Source organism: Cyprinus carpio, chromosome B25 (assembly GCF_018340385.1).
Source record: "Cyprinus carpio isolate SPL01 chromosome B25, ASM1834038v1, whole genome shotgun sequence".
NCBI lineage: Eukaryota > Metazoa > Chordata > Actinopteri > Cypriniformes > Cyprinidae > Cyprinus > Cyprinus carpio.
The window spans coordinates 3,368,432-3,392,547 of NC_056621.1; the positions used below are offsets into that span (position 1 = coordinate 3,368,432).

At 34.2% G+C, this 24,116-nt stretch overlaps 1 protein-coding gene across 1 annotated transcript in view; it reads left to right on the forward strand.

Moving 5' to 3' along the window:
- pparab (peroxisome proliferator-activated receptor alpha b) overlaps positions 1–23,780 on the forward strand; it is a 37,870-nt gene extending 14,090 nt beyond the window's left edge. Inside the window, 8 exon segments of the mRNA XM_042752572.1 lie at positions 1,434–1,622; positions 1,625–1,678; positions 4,997–5,154; positions 8,726–8,864; positions 14,698–14,897; positions 18,978–19,187; positions 19,298–19,541; positions 20,671–23,780. Coding sequence (XP_042608506.1) covers positions 1,434–1,622; positions 1,625–1,678; positions 4,997–5,154; positions 8,726–8,864; positions 14,698–14,897; positions 18,978–19,187; positions 19,298–19,541; positions 20,671–20,915 — 1,439 coding nt within the window. The 3' untranslated portion in view covers positions 20,916–23,780.
- The last annotated feature ends 336 nt before the right edge of the window (positions 23,781–24,116 follow it).

Sequence of the window (24,116 nt, forward strand, 5' to 3'; positions counted from 1 at the left end):
ATAAAGAAAAGTATACTTAAGAAAAGTATTATTAAGTATTATAAGTATACATGGTTGGTATTGACAATTATACAGAAAAGTACAAGTATATTTGACCTGTACTTGTACTTATTCTTTTGATCAAGATACTCTAGTATTATTAGGAATTCTAAGTATACTTGGTTAATACTGACAAGTATAAAGAAATGTATTATTAAGTATTCTAACTATACTTGGTTAATACTGACAAATATGAAGAAAAGATTAAGTAAATTTCGCCTGTACTTGTACTTAATCTTTTGATTGAGATATACTTAAGAAAAATATTAAGTATTCTAAGAATGCTTGGTCTGTATACTGACAACAAGTTTAACAGGTATAGGCCTATTTGGTCAACTTGTACTCTTTTGATTGAGATGCACTTAATGCACTTAATGTAATGTAATTTTGTTTACTCTTTTAATAGAGTTGCCTATGAAATTCTTTACCCAAATATTGTCTTTTTTGAGGTAGTACTGCAGCATATGTTTTACAGGCCTTCTTATGAACTTACATCTTCAAGTTTATAGTAACAAGTTTGCTTTAGTCAGTTCATTGTATTATAGAAACCATCACTGTACCGCTTTGCTTTTTTGTTTGTGTGTTATTTCTAAACTCGCTCTGAAGTGATGTAACCTTCAGATGAACTGTTTACACTTGTATCGTGTCATGAGTTCAGGAAACCTCAAATGACCTCAAAACACCTATAGTGGTTTATGAGTAAAAGCTTAACTACGTAGATATTGACTAATTGTCCGCAAAATCTCTCTCTTTAGCTCGCAGCTCCTGCAGCCTTGTTTTGCTCACTGATTTTCTCTCTGTGTCACACAGACGCAACACAGACGTCAAGATAAGGCTATTTTGAGTGAACTTAACCATAATTACTGCTGATAAAAAAAAAATCGCTATGGCTGGCAGACAACACAAACTTTTAGCAGTGCTAGTATCTGACAAGCTGTTATTTATTGTGCCTCAATTAAATGAGACAATACTGTGATTTATGTTAAGTGGTTTCGAAGATGTTTTATGATAATGCTGTCATTGTTACATTGTAAACATAATTGTATTAACTGAAGCTGAAATAATTATAAATATTATATTAAAAACTTGGCAACCAAATGAAATGAATAAGTTTAAGCTGAGATACTAAAATTACTCAAACTACATGCTAAATATGTAATAATAAAGTGAGATAGCGAAATAGAAATTAGGTTTAGTAATATTAGGATGATACATGAATCTAAATTAAAAAAAAAAAAAAGATCCTTATTGTAGTGAGAACTAACCAGCTCTGAAACAGGGTTTCATGACCCTTTAATGGCCAATGTGCCAATGACCATATGCAACATTTACAGTACATATATACAATAAAGATTGTTAATATCTGCATGTGGTTGCTGTCCTCTGCTTCACAGGCCGATGTGTGATTGGCGCTCTGCTACTGTCCGCCAGCATGGTAGACATGGAGAAGCACTACAGCCCCCCATCGCCGCTGGACGACTCCGTGGTGGACAGTCCTCTGTGCCGGGACTTCATCGGGGGAATGGAAGACCTTCAGGACATCACTCAGTCCATCGAAGAGGACGCTCTCAGCAGCTTCGAGGTGACCAGAACCAGTCTTCAGGTCTGGGATCCGGATCCGAGAGCTCCACTGCGTTAGGTACACAAACACTGCCACTCAAATACATGCAGACCTTTAAAGAAAAGACACCTTTCCTCTGTGCATTATGAGAATTAAGAACCCGAGACACACTGGTTCCACAACATGCAAACCATACATTACATAGTTTGCATTTTTCAGTATAAAGCCTAAAACACACTCTACAGACGTGAGCAAATGCAGCTGTGAAGGCTTTGCTGACATGTTGAAAGCAGTGTGATTTTGTTAGATTTATGCTTATGAAAAAAAGAAAATAAAGATTTTGCCAATAGGATAAAAACACAAAAAGTATGCAAGAAATATCCAAAAAAAAGTTACTTTTTCTTCAATATTGAAAACTGTTTGTTTTTATTATTATTATTATTATTATTATTATTATTTTAAATAATCATTAGACTATGTCAATCAAAATGTAATATGTACAATAGTAGTAGTAATAATAATAATAATAAGAGTTGCTATTATTATTAATTTATTATAACAAAATAAAAAATTAATAATAATAATAGTTATTATTATTATTAATAATACTATTGAGATGATTGCAAAGTGAGATGTTTTCATATATTACCGGAATATTTACCTTATAACTAATTTGCAGAACTGATGTTTTTGTGTCGTTGTTTTTTGTTGTTTTTTTTTATCTTTAGTACATCAATCAAATTAGTATGTACAATAAAAATAATAATTATTATATTTATATTTATTTATTTACACTTCCTTGTTATTATTATTATTATTATTAAATTATAATCAATATTGGCAAATGGGATGTTTTCATATTTTACCAGAATGTTTATCTGATAATTTAATTTATCTGATGATAAAATTAAGAAATGTTATTTTAGTGTTGTTTTATATGTCTTAAAATGTATCGTCTTTTATGGATGTTGATGTATGAATGCTGATTAAAAATAATTTTTAATATTATAATATATAACTTTTTTTTTGCATTCATGTAATTGCATAGAAAAATGTTGTGGACAATTACATTTTATGCTGCATAATAATTTCATTTTTATTTACTGTCAGGCAGGAAATGTAAATGTTTCTTCATTCACAAGATGATGTACGTGCAGATTGTGGAGTATTCATTTGACTTGTTTGACTTTTTAGACCTTTCGGTTGTTTTCGATTAGTCATCGGTGGCTTGTGGTTCTGGGATGTCTGACCTAGTTGTTACTTCTAGAAGCTCAGTTGAATCCATATTAATTCTGTTTACAAACATATTTATTCCTAAACGTGATTAGTTTTAGAATCTCAACCTGCTGTTTCACCTTATAACAGTCACACAACACACATAACAGTGCTGCTGAGTAATAATAAGATATCAGGCAGCCAAAGACAGAAAATGATTGTTGAGGTTAAAGTACCTGAGAAATGAGGATGTGACATCATGGAAGGTTTCTGAGGTGGCAGAAACTCAGAGCAGTGGACTGGAATTGAAGTAAACAGGTTTCTAAAGAAGCTTAGGCTTAATAATTTGGCAGAAATGCCAAGACTTTGAAGTATTTTAGTAATTATTAGAAGACTTCAAAGGAACTTCACACCAAAGACTCTCTGGTATTACACTTGTAATATATACATATGTATGTATGCACTATGCAGATGTTTATGTATTTGTAGATAGATAGATAGATAGATAGATAGATAGATAGATAGATAGATAGATAGACAGACAAACAGACACAGACAGACAGACAGACAGACAGACAGATAGACAGATAGATAGATAGACAGACAGACAGACAGACAGACAGACAGACAGACAGCTAGATAGACAGATATTCAGAAAGATGACAGACAGACAGACAGACAGATAGACAGACAGACAGATAGATAGATGATAGATAGAAAGGCAGACAGACAGATAGACAGACAGATAGACAGATAGACAGACAGACAGACAGAATGTTATAAGGTAGGTAAGATAGATAGACAGATAGATAGACAGACAGACAGACAGACAGACAGATAGACAGACAGATAGACAGACAGATAGACAGATAGACAGACAGACAGACAGACAGATAGACAGACAGATAGACAGACAGATAGACAGACAGTTTGAATGGTATAAGAATAGTGTGAATGTTTTACGAGCTTCAATTTTATTTACACTATATAAATGGTGTAAGACAGACAGATAGATAGATAGATAGATAGAGAGATAGACAGACAGACAGACAGACAGATAGACAGAGAGATAGATAGATAGACAGAGACAGACAGATAGACAGATAGACAGACAGACAGACAGACAGACAGATAGATAGATAGATAGATAGATAGACAGACAGACAGACAGACAGACAGATAGACAGACAGACAGACAGACAGACAGACAGACAGACAGATAGATAGATAGACAGATAGACAGATAGACAGACAGACAGATAGATAGACAGATAGACAGATAGATAGATATTCCAATGTAATATGTACATTATTATTATTATTATTATTATTATTTATTATAACAATAATAACAGTTATTATTTATTTTGTTATTTTTTATTCAAATTATGTATTAGATATTTTTAATAATCATTAGACTTCATCAGGTAAACATGATATTAATTTATTTATTGAAAATCAACGAGAGCAAATTGTTTCCATATACTGTTTTATCAGATTATGGAATCTAGGATTTGTGACCCTGAAGCATTGTATGGATCAAAATTATCTATCTTTCTTTTATGCCAAAAATCATTAGGATATTAAGTAAAGATCATGTTCCATGAAGATATATTGTAAATTTCCTACCATAAATATATCAAAACTTAATTTTTGATTAGTAATATACATTTCTAACTTGGTTTGGACAACTTTAAAGATGATTTTCTCAAAATGAAATTTTTTTGCACCCTCAGATTCCAGATTTTCAAATAGTTGTATCTCAGACAAATATTGTCCTCCTGATAAACCATACGTCAATAAAAAAGCTTATTTATTCAACTTTTCGATGATGTATAAATCACCATTTCGAAAAATGTACTCTTATGACTGGTTTCGAGGTCCAGGGTCACATATATGATATATGTTTATGATAACTTAGATGCAGAACTGATGTTTTAATGTTTTTTTATTTTAAATAACCATTAGACTACATAAATTAAAACTTAATATGTACACTAATAATAATACTTATCAGTGTTGTTGTAACAAAAATTATTTCATTTTATTATAGTGATTTTCTAATTGTGTTCTAGATCATTACTGTATGAACATTTATTTGATTATAGAATTCTTTTTGTTTTGTTTTCTTGAAGGACATTGGCATTCTATTTGTTTGGTGTTGTTTGCTCTCTCGGTCAGATGCGCTGACTCCCGCGTCCAGCCCGGCGTCAGGTGTGTACGGTGGCCCGGCGGGACAGGACGAGTTCACCTGCACCTCTCTGAACCTGGAGTGCCGCGTGTGTTCGGACCGCGCCTCGGGATACCACTACGGGGTTCACGCCTGTGAGGGCTGCAAGGTGAGTCCTGCAGATAATTGCCTTCACAAAGACAATGAATGAGCGCTGAAATGGCAGCAGTTTGCCTACTTTTTGAGGTTTACAGTAGAAGATAACATGTAAAATACGTGTGTAATGTAAGAAGAATAGAGGCATTAGACTGAAGAGTTTCTGTATATTATCTCTCACACACACGGCTGGCCTGTCAAAGCCCCAGGACACACACACTGGCCTCACTGAGGTCACTGAGGACGTTTTGCCCTCATATCTGCGTCTAAAGGAACATCTGTTGACTGCACATTAGTCATAATATTGTTATTAGATGAGCAACAAAAACACTGGCTGCGTTCTTACCACAGTGTGTTTGCTTTTGCTTTAATGTCTATGTGCTTTATGAACTTAAAGGCCAGACAGACCATTATATTGTCTGGGAGAATTCATGCATTTTGAAGTATTTTAAAGTGATTTTTAAAGGTGGGTATTTTTATTTTATTATGGATGCCAAAGCCAATTATTTTAGTAATTTAGTAAACTTTTTTTTTTTTTTTTTTTTTTTTTTTTTTTTTTTTTAAACCAATGTGCAGAGCTAATGTTTTAGTAATTTAGTTTAATAAATAATAATTAGACTACATCAATTAAACAGTTATATAACTATATGTAATTATAATTATATAATAATTAAAATATTAATAATCATTAGTTATTTTTATATTTAATATGCACAGTAATAATAAAAATAAAAGTTATTATTATTATTAAAAATCAGTTTTGAGACATTGGCAGAATATTAACCTGATGCAGAACTGATGTTTTAGTTTTGATTTATTTGTTTTGTGTTAAATAATCATTAGACTACATCAATTAAAACATTATATGTAATATAAAGAAAAAAGAAAAGTGCTTAGAATTAAATCAGTCATTTAAACAAAAATGGTATATATTAAATATTGAAATGTATTGAAACTGTATTTGAAAATGACTTAATTTCAAATTAATAATAATTACTGTAATTGTTTTTGCTAAAATGTACTTGTAATTAAAGAAAAAATGGTATAAATTAAACATTTAGTTAAATATTTGGCCTATATTTAGAAAATTACCTAAAACAATTACAGTAATTTTTATAAGTTTGTAATTATTTTATAAATTACTTATAATTAAATGAGTACTAGAAACTTTCAGATACTTAAAGCGCCCTAAAAATGTATTTCTTGTGCTTGTAATTGCGCTTTGTTTTTCTTTATTATTTACTTTTTGCTTGTAGCCTGTGTTTTGTAGCTGTATTTAGAAAATGTTATAATCAAAACAATTACAGTAATTATTATTAATTTGTAATTATTTTTTAAAGTACCTATAATTAAATAAGTTATTAAACAAAAATGGTATAAATCAAATAATATTTTATTAAATATTTAATTACTTAGCCTATGTTTTAAAGCTATTTCGAACATTGCTATTTTAAAACAATTACAGTAATTATTATTAATCAGATTTTTTTTTAAGTGCTTATAATTGACTAAGTAATTTAATAAAATTGTTTAAATTACATATTTAAAGTAGTTTAAATCAAGAATCGTTTGGGAATCGGATCGTGACTCCAGAATCAGGAGCCTAAAGATTCCCGTCCTTAATATTAATGTAGAATTCAACTGATGTGCTTTACATCAGAAATAGCTTTTGGAATCAGAATCGTGAGCCCTGACTGTCCATTTCCTAATACCTGACTCGTGTGCGTCTCCATCTGCTCAGTCATGTTCAGGACACTCGCGGCGCATCTGTCCTCGGCTCGACCTCTCCTCCTCTTCCTCCTGTCCCTGGTGCCTCTCCATCTCCCTCTGTATCTCCGCATCTAATCTCCGTTTCGAAACCGCAGTGTTTCTAGGGACAAAATGGCTCAATATGAGTGAAGCAAGAGCGATTCCCTTCTTGCCAGCCTGCACTTAAACCTCTGTTCTGCTGGCAGGCCGCTGTTCATCTTCAGCACTTCGCCAGATTGTGCAAGACGCTCGATTTCATGCTTTGGATGCATTTATGACCTCAGGAACTGTTTATTCTTTCCAGGGAATAACGCTGTGATATTAAGCTGGAGTTTAGGGCTTCAAATGGCTTTAAGCAGCGGTTCATCTTAAAATAAGTTTGAATATAAATGTTGTGTTTTTTTTTTTTTTTAATGATATATTTTTGTGTTTTTGTTCACAGAGGCTGCATTCAATAGATCAAAAATACTATTAAAAAAAAAAGTGACATTATGAAAAATTCCCCAGGTTTCACAGACAAGGCTTAAAGCCTAGTTCCAAGTCTAAAGTGTAATTCTGAGCTGTTTCAACTGAAAGAAACTTGATCTTAAAACATCAGTGTCTTTGTTTGGTCTCAAGATGCACATCAGTAAAAAAAAATTTCTAGGGCATGTTAATAAAAATTTCTCTAATTGAACTATGACCTAATCCTGGCTTAGTCTGAGCCCTGTCTGTGAAACCGGGCCATTATTCGAATTAAAATGAATATTCTATTTGAATATGTTAAAATATATAATTAATATAAATTCTTCCTGAAATGCAAAGCTGCATTTTCAGCATCATTACTCCTTTAATGTCTTTAATGTTACATGATCCTTCAGAAATCATTCTAATATGCTGATTTGCTGCTCAAGAAACATTTTTTATATGCTGCTTCATATTTTTCTGAATGCATTTTATTACCATGATACATTTTATTTTTCAGGATTCTTTGATGAATAGAAAGTTCAAAAGAACAGCATTTATTTGAAATTTTGTAACATTTTAAACATCTTTCAGCATTCTTGTATAATATAATATAATATAATATAATATAATATAATATAATATAATATAAATATAACATAAATGTTGTTTAATTTAAAAGCATATTTTGTGTTGATATATTTACTATATTTACATGTAAGAGCATCAGAAAACAAAAATACAAAGCAAGGCTTGTCCAAAATCAAGTAAAGAAAAAATTAATTTAAATTAAAATGTAATTTAATTTAATTTAATTTGCATTCATTTTATTTTAAAATAATAATTTGCATCCATTTAACTTTAAATTAATTTAAATAAACATTTAAATTCTATTAAAGCAATAATAATTTTAGTACTTTCTGTTTGTAAAATATTAAATTAACTGCATTATGTAAAAATAGGTATAATGACTGTACTTTCATGCCTGTTATTTTCTATTATATAAGATTTTGATCATGCGGTTCACTCCTAATGTTAAGCATGGCTCAGGTTGTCAGCCTAGTTTCTATTTTGAATCGCTGTCACAAGAAGCTGTGTGAGGAAACCCCGACGGATCCAAGGACAAATGAGGACAAACACAGCCTACGAATGTGCTGCCAAGCTATTTCCAGAAGCGCCTGCTTTAGATAGTGTACATAAATTTCTGGCCCGTTTAATAACGAGATATGAACTTAAAATAGAAGGAGATGTCTTTATGGGGTACAGTACAGAACGAAACTGATATTTAAAGCATACGTTGATCTGGTTGTTCTGGAAATGCTTGTAGGAATGTGTGCTATTCTGGTTTTTCAGAATGAACTCAAACAGAGTTCTGTTTCTCCGTCTTGTAGGGTTTCTTCCGCCGGACCATTCGCCTCAAGCTGGAGTACGATAAATGTGAACGACGCTGTAAGATCCAAAAGAAGAACCGAAACAAGTGCCAATACTGTCGCTTTCAGAAGTGCCTGTCTGTGGGCATGTCCCACAATGGTGAGTGAGACCAACAAAAACCACTTCTGATGCTCATTTCATTGTCTTTCGTCTAATTTCAACATTTGCAGAGGCTAGTCAGTGATTTCATTTATTTATTTTGACAAACGCTAAGGTCATTTGGTAATTTAATAACTGTGCGAATCCACTTCTCTCAGTTTATGTGAACGGATCTATATCTATATATCTAAAGTCATTCGAACTGTACGATAACAGTTGCATTTCATGATAATGTGCACATATTTTAAATATGGACACTTTTAATAGTGAAATGCTGGAAACTGTTTACAAGAATAATATTACGATATTAATAAGCAAGTCGTTAAGAAGAATTAAAGAGAACAAAATCATGCGAAGTGGTACATTATTATAGTTTTAACAACTGTTGTATTTATTTTTTTGTACTTTTTTTGCAATTATGTATTTATTTATTTATTTATGGTATTAATAATATTTTTCTGTTTACATTTTATATTAGGGTTTGCCCAACTAATTCAGTGTTGTTTTAGTATCACTGAGATACTATTATAATGTTATTGGTATTTGTAATAAAATTTTATTTTTATATTTTCTGTCTTCACTTTAATTTTAGTTGAAATTTTAGTCAATTTGTTTTGTGCTTTTGTCTATTATTTTTGTCTACATTTTTATTAAATTTATTTTAGTAATGTTTAGTAATGTAGTACTTGAAGTTCAAAAGAAAATGTGAAATAATAATAGAATAAGTTATTGTACATTTTATTTCAGTTAACATTTATTTTGTTTTAAGTAGTGAAAATGTTTTTTATGGTTTTAGTTAACAACAATAACCCTGATTAGTAGTCGAGTCATGAGTTTACTTTATGTAAATGACGTTTTAAAAGATAAAATGCAAGTAAGAAAGCCATTTAAACTATAAATAGGATATTTAAATAATTAAATAATAATTAGGATGGTATTTCCTATTATTACATTTAATATGAACTTATTATTTGTTTAAGCAATAACAGAAATTTAGTTTACTCTCTATGAGAAATTACATTCCAAATAGGGCTAAATTCTTCCAAAATAAATCATGTCCATCTGAACATCTTTTTGAGGAATTGCAAAATTATAATTTCAGTCCGTTCCTCACAAAAACTGTTGTTTGGGGTTAGATTAAAAAATAGCACATTTGTAGTATGAGCTACTTTTATGGTGATTTGTCAAGTTTGTATTTTGACAACACGTGACCATTATTTGCTTATTAAAGCTTAATGCAGAGACATAAAGATACACCTAAATACAGATATTTTTCATTTTCCACTGAAAATATAACAGCGTATGTATGGGTTGTTGTTGCAGCAACGTTCTGGATAATCTTTGACTAAATGAGCGAACGTGAGAGCGTTTGGTTGTTTTGTCCTTGAGATATCAGTGCATTGACTTCCCGCGATGACCTCTTCATTGTTTTCAGTCTGGAGTCAAAGGTCATCATTTATTTAGGGCCCTGCTGAAGCACTCATCTTATGCAGGCTTTGTGACAAGCGAAGGCATGTGCTGAAATCACGCTATGGTCGAAGTCTGTAATCTGATCTGTGGACACTTGAACACATTCCTCAAAGCAATGTAGGTTAGCTGCTACAGCTAGCAAGTTTTATGGTGTCTTTGGTCGTTCTGATAGAAGTAGTCACTATAAATTGTGTTGGAAAAGAGACTTGTGCTACTAAACAAACAGATTGGTTGTTCCATTCTTTTCTTTATTAGAAGCGGTTTATTTTTCAGGTTGACACACATCGTAAGATGATATAAACACATAGAATAGGCGTCTGCTTCAGACTTGCTCATCCCAGTGAAAGTTAAAACCAGCGATCCTCGCCACTCCCTTCAACCTGTTGCATAAACTTATTTTTTTTTTGCATTAAATTGATCAAAATTGGCAGTAAGGACATATAAAATGTTACATAAGATTTCTATTTCAAATAAATTCTGTGCTTGAACTTTATATTCATCAAAGAATCCTGAATTTTTTTTTGTACACAACTGTTTTCAACATATAATAATCAGAAATGTTTCTTAAGCTTTAAATCAGTAAAACAGAATGATTTCTGAAGATCATGTGACTGAAGACTGGAGTAATGATGCTGGAAATACAGCTGCGCATCACATAAATAAATAAGATTTTACAATATATTCAAGTAGAAAACAGTTATTTTAAATGTTAATAATATTGTTTGTACTGTATTTTTAATCAAATAAATGCAGTTTTGGTAAGCAGAAGAGACTTCATTCTACCTTTTGACCTGTTTTACACCTTGCAAGCCCCCCAAAATTGGCTTTTTTTCTATTTTGCTTTGTTCTGTGTGGTTTTTGTGTTCATGTTCAACATAACAACAATCCTTTTTTTTTTAATCTCTAAATGTTCTTCACAATGTCAAAAAATCTCATAAAAGACATGGTATGCGACATATTGATGATTGCAAAAAACAAAAAAAAAACAAAGGCCTGTTCTGACCTGATCATCTAATGTGGAAAAGTTTTGAACTGTGATCTTAATGTGCATAACAATACATATTCGTGGAGATTAGTTTCAACATGTATGCGTGTGCATGCAAATGTTTTTTTTTCCCCCCCGAAACATGCATTTGTGTGTCATGCAGTGGAGGTTTGCAGGCTGGGACTTTAATCTTATTAGCTGTTGGAGATTATGGCGTCTGCATTAGGATTGTATTCAGGTTTTAAAGATGTCTGCATTTGCATGCATCATATACTACTTACAGTAGAGAGCTAAGCAACTATTCAAAACACACTAGCAACCATATAAAATCATTAGGAGCAACTCTTCAGCATCATAATAGTTAGTTTTGCATTGGCACCACTGGGTAAATCCAGTTTCTGATATGTTGTGTATTTATTCTGGTGCAGCTTCACACAATCAGCAGTGTGCATGGAAGGAGAAATCAAAAGTATTTATTTAAAACAAAACCAGCAACACTTGTTAAGTGGAAAAAATCAAACTATTCAGAGAATGAAATGAAAAAAAAAAAGTTTCTTTGTATTGGCGAAATAAATAGTATTTTTTTTCTTTCAATTCCATTCTCTGAATAGTTTGATGTCTCCACTTCACAAGTGTTGCTGGTTTTGTTTTAAATAAGTCTAGTTTCTGAAATGCTGAAACGATGTTCGACACCATAATACCGCTGCTCTGCCTGTCCAATGACACCATGAAACTGCATTTGAACACGGTCCAGATTGAAACTCATGTTACTCAATTCCTCTGGGCGAGTTCCTAAGGCACCAGACATCCTGATCTGACAAAATCTGTAAATAGTGGCCTTGGATTTCAGCAAATATTAATCATCCATGATCAGCAGCGCGTGTGGTTGTTTTGCAAGAGAATCCGCAGAGTGAAGGTTTACAGACACAGCTTACAGTCCACTTTTATGTTATCCACACTTGCATCAAACTAACAACAGGGATATTGAACAACAGCACGTTGAACGTCATGCCAAGTAAATCACACAGCAGGTTGTTAGTAGTGAGGCAGATGTGCAACTTTTATGTGATTTGAAATCTTGGAAGGCTGTCAAGAACTAACAACAAATGATCACGTCGAATTTCATCAGCATATAACTGGACAAACTTCAGATATCGGTTTCGTTCCAAAATATAGAGAGCTTCCAACAGAGGCCGAAGCATTATAAGTGGGGCAACCCCCGAATAAAGATTCTTCTAGTTGACTAATAGTCGCTCATTGAAGCCATTAGTCGACTAATTGCATGTTTATATTAATTTAATTACTTAAATGTGTATTTGTGGGGCGTTTACTGTAGGCTATCCACCTTTTTGGCAGCCATATCACCCTGTAGCCCAAGACTGGTTGCTCACTGAAGCTAAGCAGGGTTGAGCCTGGTCAGTACCTGGATGGGAGACCTCCGGTGAAAACTAGGTTGCTGCTGGAAGATATGTTAGTGAGGCCAGCAGGGGGGTGCTCACCCTGTGGTCTGTGTGGGTCCTAACGCCCCAGTGTAGTGATGGGGACACTATACTGTAAAAAGCACCGTCCTTCAGATGAGACGTTAAACCAAGGTCCTGACTCTCTGTGGTCATTAAAAATCCCAGGATGTCCTTCAAATAAGAGTAGGGCTGTAACCCCGGCGTCCTGGCTTAAATGTACCCATTGGCTTCTGTCCATCTTCATGGCCTCCTAGTCATCCTCATATACTGATTGGCTTCTTCACTCTGTCTCCTCTCCACCAATAAGCTGGTGAACGGTGGGTGTTCTGTTGCAATAATGGCTGCCGTCGCATCATCCAGGTGGATGCTGCACACTGGTGGTGGTTGAAGAGATTCCACAATGCACTGAATTTCTGATCATTTTTGTAACGCGCTCCAGTTCACGGCACAAAAAACATCCTGTTTGTTTTCTGTATTTTACAAAAGCACGTTTTGTTGTTATTGTGAGTGTACACAAATAAAAGTAGACCGTTTACAGTTTCGAATGATGTATTACTCTTATCTGTATGAGAAAAAAATGACGTTGTATTTTAAGTTGTTTCCGCTGTTATCAGGAAAAAAATGCCAGTAATTGCGCCGGCACCTCTATGTCCTGCAGTAAGCACGCTAATAGCTTCCACACTCGAACATGCGTTTAATAGTGCACATATATCTAGATTAATGTTAGAGTGAGCAGCTGTGTAAAGCTGCTACTGCTTATGTTTCACAATCAAATGACAAGCAATATTTTACGTCGATGAATGACAGGCGAGGGTTTTGATTTCCTGCCCGATATAAAGTAATTACCTCAAAGACCGGCTGTTAATGATCTGTCCAGCATGAACACAGACCTTTTTATTTCTGCGACTCATCGACTACTAAAATTTCAGTCGACTAAAGCCGTGTACAATAGTGCAGGCAGATGTTGAGACAGAATGAGTCTATAAGCTGGTACTGCGCATGTGTCAAACTCATCTATCCACGCTCATCCGCGGTTGAGTATATTTTGAATGCGGTGTGCACGAGGTGGAACAGAACATGAAACGTGAAGTATAGCCAGGTCTTAATACGATAGGTCACCCAAAAATTTAAATTCTGTCATTAATTGCTCACGCTGTCGTTCCAAACCCGTAAGACATTCGTTCATTGTCAGCGCCAATAGCCTTGTGGTGTGTCGACACAAAGCGTAACTGCACTCACGGCGACCCGAGTTCGATTCCCATCTCGAGTACCATTGCCGATCCTGCTTTCCTGTCGTCTCTCTACCTTCGTATTTCAAACAAAAAAAAAAAGAATAAAAAGCCCATAAAAATAACTAAAAAAGACATTCATTCATCGGAACACAAATTAATGTATTTTTGACGAAATCCAAGAGCTTTCTGACCCTCTTTAGACAGCAATGCAACTACCACGTTCAAGGCCCTGAAGGGTATCGTCGACAAAATGACCCTCTTTAGACAGCAATGCAACTACTCCTTCAATGCAATTAATGGTTTAGTGGACTGAATGGTATATTTGACAATATAGTTATTTTTTCTTTTGTGGTTCAGTCCGCCGCCATTATCCAAGAGTACCATGATTGGAACATGAATGAATGTGGTAGTTGTGTCGCTGTCTGTGGAGGGTCAGAAAGCTTTCGGATTTCATTAAAAAATATCTTAATTTGTGTTCGGAAGCTGAACGAAGGTCTCACCGACATGAGGGTGAGTAATTAATGACATGATTTTGAGTTTTTGTTTGAACTAATTTTTTATTTTTTGTGTAATTGTCTTTTGTTTTTTCGACTATTAGGTGAGCAGCCATAATTATAAGTCTTACATGGGACATTCGTTTGGTTGTATTCTCTAAGTTGATGTTCTTGTTTGTATCCTGTCAACAGCCATCCGCTTTGGGCGAATGCCACAGTCGGAGAAGCTGAGGTTGAAGGCGGAGATCCTAACGGGGGAACAAGAGGTCACGGACCCTCAGCTGGCCGATCAGAAAACCCTGGCCAAGCAGATCTACGAGGCCTACCTGAAGAACTTCAACATGAACAAATCCAAAGCACGGACCATCCTGACAGGCAAGACAAGCATGCCGGTAAGAGCATCCAGCCATGTGCTTCATGTATTAGAGCTGATGGGCATCTTTTTCTGGATCTATTTTGTCTATAATTGTAGCAACATACTTGCATCAATTTAGCAACACCCTAGCTACAACCAGGAACACCTTAGTAAAGCCCTAGCAACCACTCAGAACATCTTAGCAGCATTTTGAATCTAGAACATTTTGAATTTCTTTTAAGTTTTCAGGCAGCATGTCAAGCCAAGATCAGTTTGTTTTGATGAATTTTATTTTAAAAATGACTTGTTTCTTTTTAGATTGAGGACACAGGTTTGAATCCAACCCGACTCAGTGCTGGGTAGATTTCTTACAAATTGTAGTCTCTTTACTGATTCTAGATTACATGACAAAAATGTTAGTTTGTAACATAATCCATTACATTACACATTTTAGGTAATATGATCAGACTACTTTTGGATTACTTTTAGATTACTTTTGACCTAACTTGTTCATCACATTGATTTAAATAGGATAAACTAAAAATATACCAAGAGAAAGAAAACATATTCCATTCCTTGTAATTAACCACATGAAGTGCATTAAACATTATATTACATCAAGGTTTCCCAAACTGGGATTTGTAAATGAACTAGTGCTGTCAAACGATTAATCGCAAGTTTTTGTTCACATAATATATGTATGTCTACTGTGTATATTTATTATGTATAAAAACCCACACATGGCATATATATTTTGAAAATATTTACATGTATTTATATGTATATATTTAAATTCATATAATTTATATTAAAGGTCCATCTCAATAAATTAAAATGTGGTGGAAAGGTCCATTAATTTCAGTAATTCAACTAAAATTGTATTAAATGAATTCAGTGCACACAGACTGAAGTAGTTTAAGTCTTTGGTTCTTTTAATTGTGATGATTTTGGCTCACATTTAATCTCAACAAATTAGAATATGGTGACAAGCCAATCAGCGAATCAACTCAAAACACCTGGAAAAGTTTCCTGAGTCTTCAACATGGTCTCTCAGTTTGGTTCACTAGGCTACACAATCATGGGGAAGACTGCTGATCTGACAGTTGTCCAGAAGACAATCATTGACACCCTTCACAAGGAGGGTAAGCCAAAAACATTCATTGCCAAAGAAGCTGGCTGTTCACAGAGTGCTGTATCCAAGCATGTTAACAGAAAGTTGAGTGGAAGGAAAAAGTGTGGAAGAAAAAGATGCACAACCAACAGAGAAAACCGCAGCCTTATGAGGATTGTCAAGCAAAATCGATTCAAGAACTTGAGTGAACTTCTCAAGGAATGGACTGAGGCTGGGGTCAAGGCATCAAGAGCCACCACACACAGACGTGTCAAGGAATTTGGCTACAGTTTTCATATTCCTCTTGTTAAGCCACTCCTGAACCACAGACAACGTCAGAGGCGTCTTACCTGGACTAAGGAGAAGAAGAACTGGACTGTTGCCCAATGGTCCAAAGTCCTCTTTTCAGATGAGAGCAAGTTTTGTATTTCATTTGGAAACAAAGGGCCTAGAGTCTGGAGGAAGGGAGAAGCTCATAGCCCAAGTTGCTTGAAGTCCAGTGTTAAGTTTCCACAGTCTGTGATGATTTGGGGTGCAATGTCATCTGCTGGTGTTGGTTCATTGTGTTTTTTTGAAAACCAAAGTCACTGCACACGTTTACTAAGAAATTTTGGAGCACTTCATGCTTCCTTCTGCTGACCAGCATTTTTTTGAAGATGCGTATTTCATTTTCCAGCAGGATTTGGCACCTGCCCACACTGCCAAAAGCACCAAAAGTTGGTTAATTGACCGTGGTGTTGGTGTGCTTGACTGGCCAGCAAACTCACCAGACCTGAACACCAGAGAGACTCTATGGAGTATTGTCGGGAGGAAAATGAGAAACAAGAGACCAAACAATGCAGATGAGCTGAAGGCCACTGTCAAAGAAACCCGGGCTCCCGTACCACCTCAGCAGTGCCACAAACTGATCTCCTCCATGCCACGCCGAACTGAGGCAGTAATTAAAGCAAAAGGAGCCCCTACCAAGTTTATGAGTACATGTACAATAAATGAAAATACTTTCCAGAAGGCCAACAATTCACTAAAAATTATTTTTTTTATTGGTCTTATGAAGTATTCTAATTTGTTGAGATAGTGAATTGGTGGGTTTTTGTTAAATGTGAGCCAAAATCATCACAATTAAAAGAACCAAAGACTAAAACTACCTCATTCTGTGTGCATTGAATTTATTTAATACACGAGTTTCACAATTTGAGTTGAATTACTGAAATTAATGAACTTTTCCACGACATTCTAATTTATTGAGATGCAACTGTATATATAAATATATTTAATATATCAACGACATTTTATTTAAATATTTACATGCATGCGTGTGTATTTATATACACATAATAAATATACACAGTACATATATTATGCATGCAATTAATCGCGATTAATCATTTGACAGCAATAAAATGAACTGCAGGGGGTTTGTGAGTTAAATGAAAAGCTAATGATTAATGAAATCGTACACATTTAAAATTAAAAGAAATAAAAAAAACAGCAATCAAAACAAAACACTTACTTAAAAAGATTAAATATTTTATTTGTTTATCTGCATGTCATGTGACCATTAACTAACATCAGAGAACCGTGAACATGCAAATGTGTGCAACATGCAAAGTGTAAAGAAATAACGTTTATTTGTGCTTTTTAATGTGTTAATTCAAATAAAAGAAAAAGTTAATCGGTGCACTGTTGAAATGTTGAGAAAACACTTAAAACTGACTGGTCTTTGTGTGAATGTCTACAAAACTGGAAGACTTTCTGAATGTAGACTATTTTAGAAAGGAAATTTAAAAGATGATTTAGGAAGAATCAATAAATTTCGAATAATTTATTGCTTTTGTGTAAATATGTAATCATGTAATACATAAAAAGTAACTGTAGTCTGATTGCAAGTATTTTGAAATGTACTCTAATTACAAGTACTTCATTTTTGGAATCTGATTACGTAATCCAGATTATTCTAATCTGTTACTATCTGCATAATCAGATTACGCTTTTCTGTCTTCTCCATCATGTTCATGTTCATGCCCATCGATAAAGCAGAACTCTATTAAAGAAGCTTGATATGAGACAGGGCTCATGGGACGGGGCTCTGGAGTTTGGGTGTGGATGGCTTCCATCTCAGACGTGTTTCCCCTCACGCATCTGTAACACTAGCTTGATTGTTGGCTGTGCTCTTGGGCCTGAGCTCCGCAGGACACGGCCCAGCTGTTGGGAGTGAGAGCAGCTGAATTAAGACGAGGCTTTCATCTCTCACAGTACGCTGTTCTCTCACGGCCCGCAGACCAGCCTCTCGGGGTGTCGCGTTGACCTCTCTTACAGAGGCGGGGAGAGTCTCCAGTTTTAGTCCTGTTTGAAACAAATGCCGTCATCTGAACGCTTTCAGGTTGAGGATTTTGTATCGTATCGTCCTTTTGAACCATTTAATTGTCTTGATAAGTTCAAGAAAGTATTGAAACAGGAAACTGGGGCTGTTACATATGCATATATTCTTACTTTCTATTCTTTTACACACACACACACACACACACATACATATATATATAAATATATTAGGTCTGTCAGTTTAATGCGTTAATTAATTAGGAATGAAAAAATAACACAATAAAAATATTTTAACGCAGCTAATTCTTGAAAATAGGCTTGAACTTGTTCTCTCTCTGTACAGTATAGACAGTATATTAATCTGTTACAAATACATGCTTATATTTTATTTACTTATTTTAAATTATTCTGATTATTTAAATAGGATGTTGGGAGAACTGTCTAAGGGCTTGTCTTCTTTAATTTAATTTAATTTAATTTAATTTAATTTAATTTAATTTAATTTAATTTAATTTAATTTAATTTAATTTAATTTTTTAAATAAATAAATTAAATAAATTGTTATTTTTTGCCCACCTGTCTCCCTTTACTCTAGATATTGTCACCTGCCATTGAAAAACCTACCAACCACTACACAGCAGTTTATTCTTAATTTGATCTTCATGCTTCGTTCTCATTGTATTGTAGCCTTTTGTCATCCACGACATGGAGACGCTGCAGTTGGCCGAACAGACTCTTGTGGCTAAGATGGTGGGCTCTTCTGGGGCTCTGCTGAATAAAGACGCGGAAGTTCGAATATTCCACTGCTGTCAGTGCACTTCGGTCGAGACGGTGACTGAACTGACTGAATTCGCCAAGTCCGTGCCAGGCTTCTCAAACCTGGATTTAAATGACCAGGTTAGTGCCAAAAACGAGCACCGTGTCGTCCTGTAAACACTTCAAGCTTCATGAAGGTGAAAATCTTCAGATAAGCACATATTGCATAAACATCATGTTTTCTCCGACAGGTGACATTATTAAAGTACGGCGTCCATGAGGCGCTCTTCGCCATGTTGGCATCATGCATGAATAAAGACGGTCTGCTGGTCGCGCACGGCAGCGGCTTCATCACCAGAGAGTTCCTGAAGAGCTTGCGACGGCCGTTCAGTGAAATGATGGAGCCCAAGTTTCAGTTTGCAATGAAGTTTAACTCCCTCGAGCTGGACGATAGTGACCTCGCACTGTTTGTTGCTGCCATCATCTGCTGTGGAGGTATATTGGTTTAATATTTTATTTAAATAAATTGGGGATATATTGTATTAGATTATATTATTAAATAATAACAAAATTATTATTATACTATTATAAATAGTATTATTATATTATTATTAATATAATACTAAGATATTTTTAAGAAATGTTTTTCAATTCTATTTATTTTACATTTACATTTAGTCATTGAGCAGATGCTTTTATCCAACATATCTTTATTTTATTTTTTATTTTTTTATCCATTTATCATATATATATATATATATATATATATATATATATATATATATATATATATATATATATATCTCGCAAGCTCTTCAGTCATTCATTATTTATGTATTATTCATAAATAGATACTTTTACTAATATATATTTTTTCATTAAATTATTATTTTTAGGTGCTTATTATATTGTATGATTTTGAAAGTTTTATATACTGTATGTATAGCTATATATATACACACACATATATATTTATTTACACATATATATATATATATATATATATATATATATGATTATTATTATCATTTATATTTTTAAATGAAAATATTTTATATATAAGATATTTTCTGAAATGTTTTTCAGCTGTGATATATATTATATTTAATTAATTCATTTACACATTTTATAGATAGATAGATAGATAGATAGATAGATAGATAGATAGATAGATAGATAGATTTCTATATATTTATTTCTAGTTATTAACATAAAAGATAGATATAGATAGAATTTTAAGATTTTATTTTTATGAAATATGTTTTTCAATTAGATTTTTATTTTATTAAAGTAAAATATTGACTTTTTGATGTTTTATTCCTTATTTATTTTTGTATTTGTGTAATTTTTTTTATTTTTTTTTTTTATTTAAAAATTAAAATATAATCTCATTTGTATGATTAAATTTGTATATTTTTATTTTATTATTTCTTTTTTTACTTTTTGCAATAATTATTTAGTATAGGCTTCAAAAGCGCAACCGCTAGATGAAATCTGTGCTGTGTCATAAAACTTTTTTTTTTTTTAATTCTAATAGACATGTATTAACAAGAGCAGATCAGCTTTTGCATGCCAGTGTTTTGTTTTTTTTTAGACTCATGCTCTTCTCTGTCTCTTCTTCCAGATCGGCCAGGCCTGGTGAACGTCCCGCACATCGAGCGAATGCAGGAGAGCATCGTAAACGTGCTTCATCTGCACCTCAAGAGCAACCATCCCGACAACGGATTCCTCTTCCCTAAACTCCTGCAGAAACTGGTGGACCTGCGGCAGCTGGTGACGGAGCACGCTCAGTTAGTGCAGGAAATCAAAAAGACAGAAGACACTTCGCTGCATCCCTTACTGCAGGAGATTTACAGAGACATGTACTGAGTCGCCTTTGGCTCATTCTTCTGGATGATTTCTAGAAGACGACATGCTCGGAGAGGGCCGTTTCTCTCAGGGGCCCTCAAAACAAGTCCCTTCCAACAGCTACACTGTGATCTTTTTTTAAGGGGCGTCAAATGAACCACTATTTTTGGGAAATCTGGATGAAAACGGCAGGAACATCAGGGCTCTTCATTACTGTTGAGTTAAACAATGCTTTCTGCCGTTATTGGTTTAAAGAGAACAAAATAAGACAATGGAGATAAAAATGCATCCTATGGGTTTAGGATTTTTTGGATATTTTATAAATGCTAACTGGTCCTTTGAGCCAGAAACTGTGAATAGAAACCCTAAAATCCAACTTATTCATACAGCAATATGATTTTTTTATATTGACACGGTAACTTTGATAGTGTATGCTTTAAACACGCAGTTTCCACCCAAGTGACTTCCACGTAGATCTGCCGTAACTAGCGCAACTGACCGTTTTGTAAAGCTATAGGGATTTTGCTTCATGGTTAACGTTGTTACGATCATAGAATTCATTTTTTTTTCCATGGGAAAACATAAAAACGACACAGAATTCTTCATCTTAATCAGTTTCCAGCTGTCACATTTCAACATTTGCAGATGTTTAGTGGTTTCTTTTTCCCATTATTGTGAAAAACATTAATTATTTACAGTTTTATCGGCTCACTCCCAATATTACGGTCTCAGTCCGTAATTGCAGTTTTCTAGTTATAAAATGCAGTGCTCAAATACAAAGCAGATCAATACCTCACAGCCGATGCCTTCTGACAGAGCACAAGCGCTCCAGGTTGTGCAGTTTTACAGTAATCTACTGTTTAAAGGGCTAAAGGAGGGAGGAAACGACAAGTGAGGCCTGTTACAGCATTTATACTGCAAGCGTGGCACTGCACGAAAAGTACAGTGAAATGCACTGTTGCAATGTTGGTTTTTTGAAGCAACATTCAATATTTGAGTGAACCACACACCATTGATGCAAGTTAAACACAGATTTGTACTGAATCTTGAGGTTTGAGTTCAATTTGGTTCAATGACAATAACAGTTCTCAGAGAGAACCATTTTATACTATATAGCCATTTTTAAAGGAAACATTCAGTGCAGTGACCCATCTGCAAGGAGTTGTATTTGCACTGCAGCGATGTGCTGCTGCTGCTGCTCACATGCTGCAGATGCAAAGCCTAGCTTGCTTTAATTTCCTTCCTGTCTGAAGGAAAGGTTTCACACCGTTTGTCTGTCTGTCCCTCCAGCAGTCTGTCCCTCCTCTCCGTTCTTGACGTTTTCTCAGAAACACAGTGCCTAGCGGTGAAAAACGTCTCATTGTTTTTTACTTCCCTATATAAACCAGGAACAGAAGCTAGTTAAAAAAGTAAATGTAAACTCTATGTACAGTTATCTACGTTAAAAAGTTGTCGCGTAAGGGGCCGTTCACACTAAATGCATTTTTGCATTATACTGTGATGCTTTTACGTTATTTTTCTATGTGAACAATGAGATTGTTCTATGTAATTTTGAGATTGTGTAAAGAGCCATTATAAAATGAAGCTAAAAATTGGATTCCTAGAAATAATATGAAGCCTCTAAAGGGACATGGCGATGCTAAGTAACATGGGATAGGAGAGAAAAAATATTTGTTTGTAAAACAATTTTTTTGTTTGTTAATTATTAGTTAACCTCAGAAATTTTTAGTTTGATTACAAAACTTTTGCGTTCCTCCAAGAAATGTAGCATTCACTTGTGAAACATTATTGTTCGCTCACAAAAATATTGCGTTCCAACTAAAAACCTTTGCGATCACTCTTAAAAATATTGAATTGCCCCCAAAAACTTTGCATATGCTCACAAAACATTTGCGTTTGCTCACTATAGTATTGAGTTCCCTTAACTTCAAAAAACATTTGAGTATGCTCACTAGAGTATTATTTTCTTTTGCAAAACGTTGCAAAGGGAAATGCAAATATTTAGTGAGAATGCAAATGTTTTATGAGTTAAAGGAAATATTATATTTTAGATTGTGAATGCAATACTTTTGCAAGAGAACGCATACAGTATGTTTTGAGAGCAAACGCAAAGTTTGTTGAGTGAATGCAATACTTTTTTAGCGAACGCAAATGTTTTGTGAGCAAACGCAAAGTTTCTCTGGGGAACGCAGTACTTTTGCAAGAGAATGCAAATGTTTTGCGGGTGAATGCAAAGTCTTTTGGGGCAACAATTTTTTTGCAAGTGAACAAAAAGTTTTTTTGGGGGGGGCACACAATACTTCTGCAAATGAATGCAAATGACTTGAGCGACTGCAAAGTTTCCTGAGAGAACGCAAATGTTTTGTGGGTGAAAGTAAATGTTTTATGCAAATGTTTTACAAGCAAACGCAAAGTTCATCGGGGAAATGCATCACTTTTTCAAGAGAACGCAAATGTTTTGCGAAAGAATGTTCACAAGAATGTTTCTCAGGGGAACACTTATGTTTTGCGAGTGACCGCAAAGTTTCTTGGGGGAACAATATTTTTGCGAGAAAAAGCAAAAGCATTTGTCATCCTATCTCGTTTTTCCCCATCACCATGTTCCCTTCAGGGCTTTGTAAACCAACACCCTCAGTTAATTTCTTGTCAATGTGAATATTTTTTTTCCCATGTCACCAGCTTTACTGTTCCGAAGTTATGAACAATTACTAGCAATAACTTATTGTCTATTGTCACTTCAAAACATCTATTTTTGTTGCATGAGAATTTTTTTTTTAATGATTTATAGTAAGTACTTGGAAAACACATCTTGGATTGCAACCTTGTAACGCAAGTGATTCATTTTAAAATTGCGTTTACACAGACTGATTAAACTGCTGGAGGTCATCGAGTCTCTTGGCTGCTATTCGTTCCACAGCTTGTTGCGTCTCATTTGCATAAAATTGAAAGCTGCTCATCGACAGTCACCAAAAAATTACGACATATTCAAAACAAATAACTTTAGGTCGTATTGTCGCTGCAAATTGTTGCAAACCTGAACATCCCGTGTCACATTTATACGATGCAAACAGCTGTACACATGAACCCACTTTCCTGTAAACGGATGCACTTAAACAATAAGGTTATGTTTGTAACTGGAAATGCTGAAGCTTTGCAACCCTGTAAATAGCAGACGCTTGATCAAGACATCGGTTTGCTTTTTTTTGATAAATGCATTTTAAC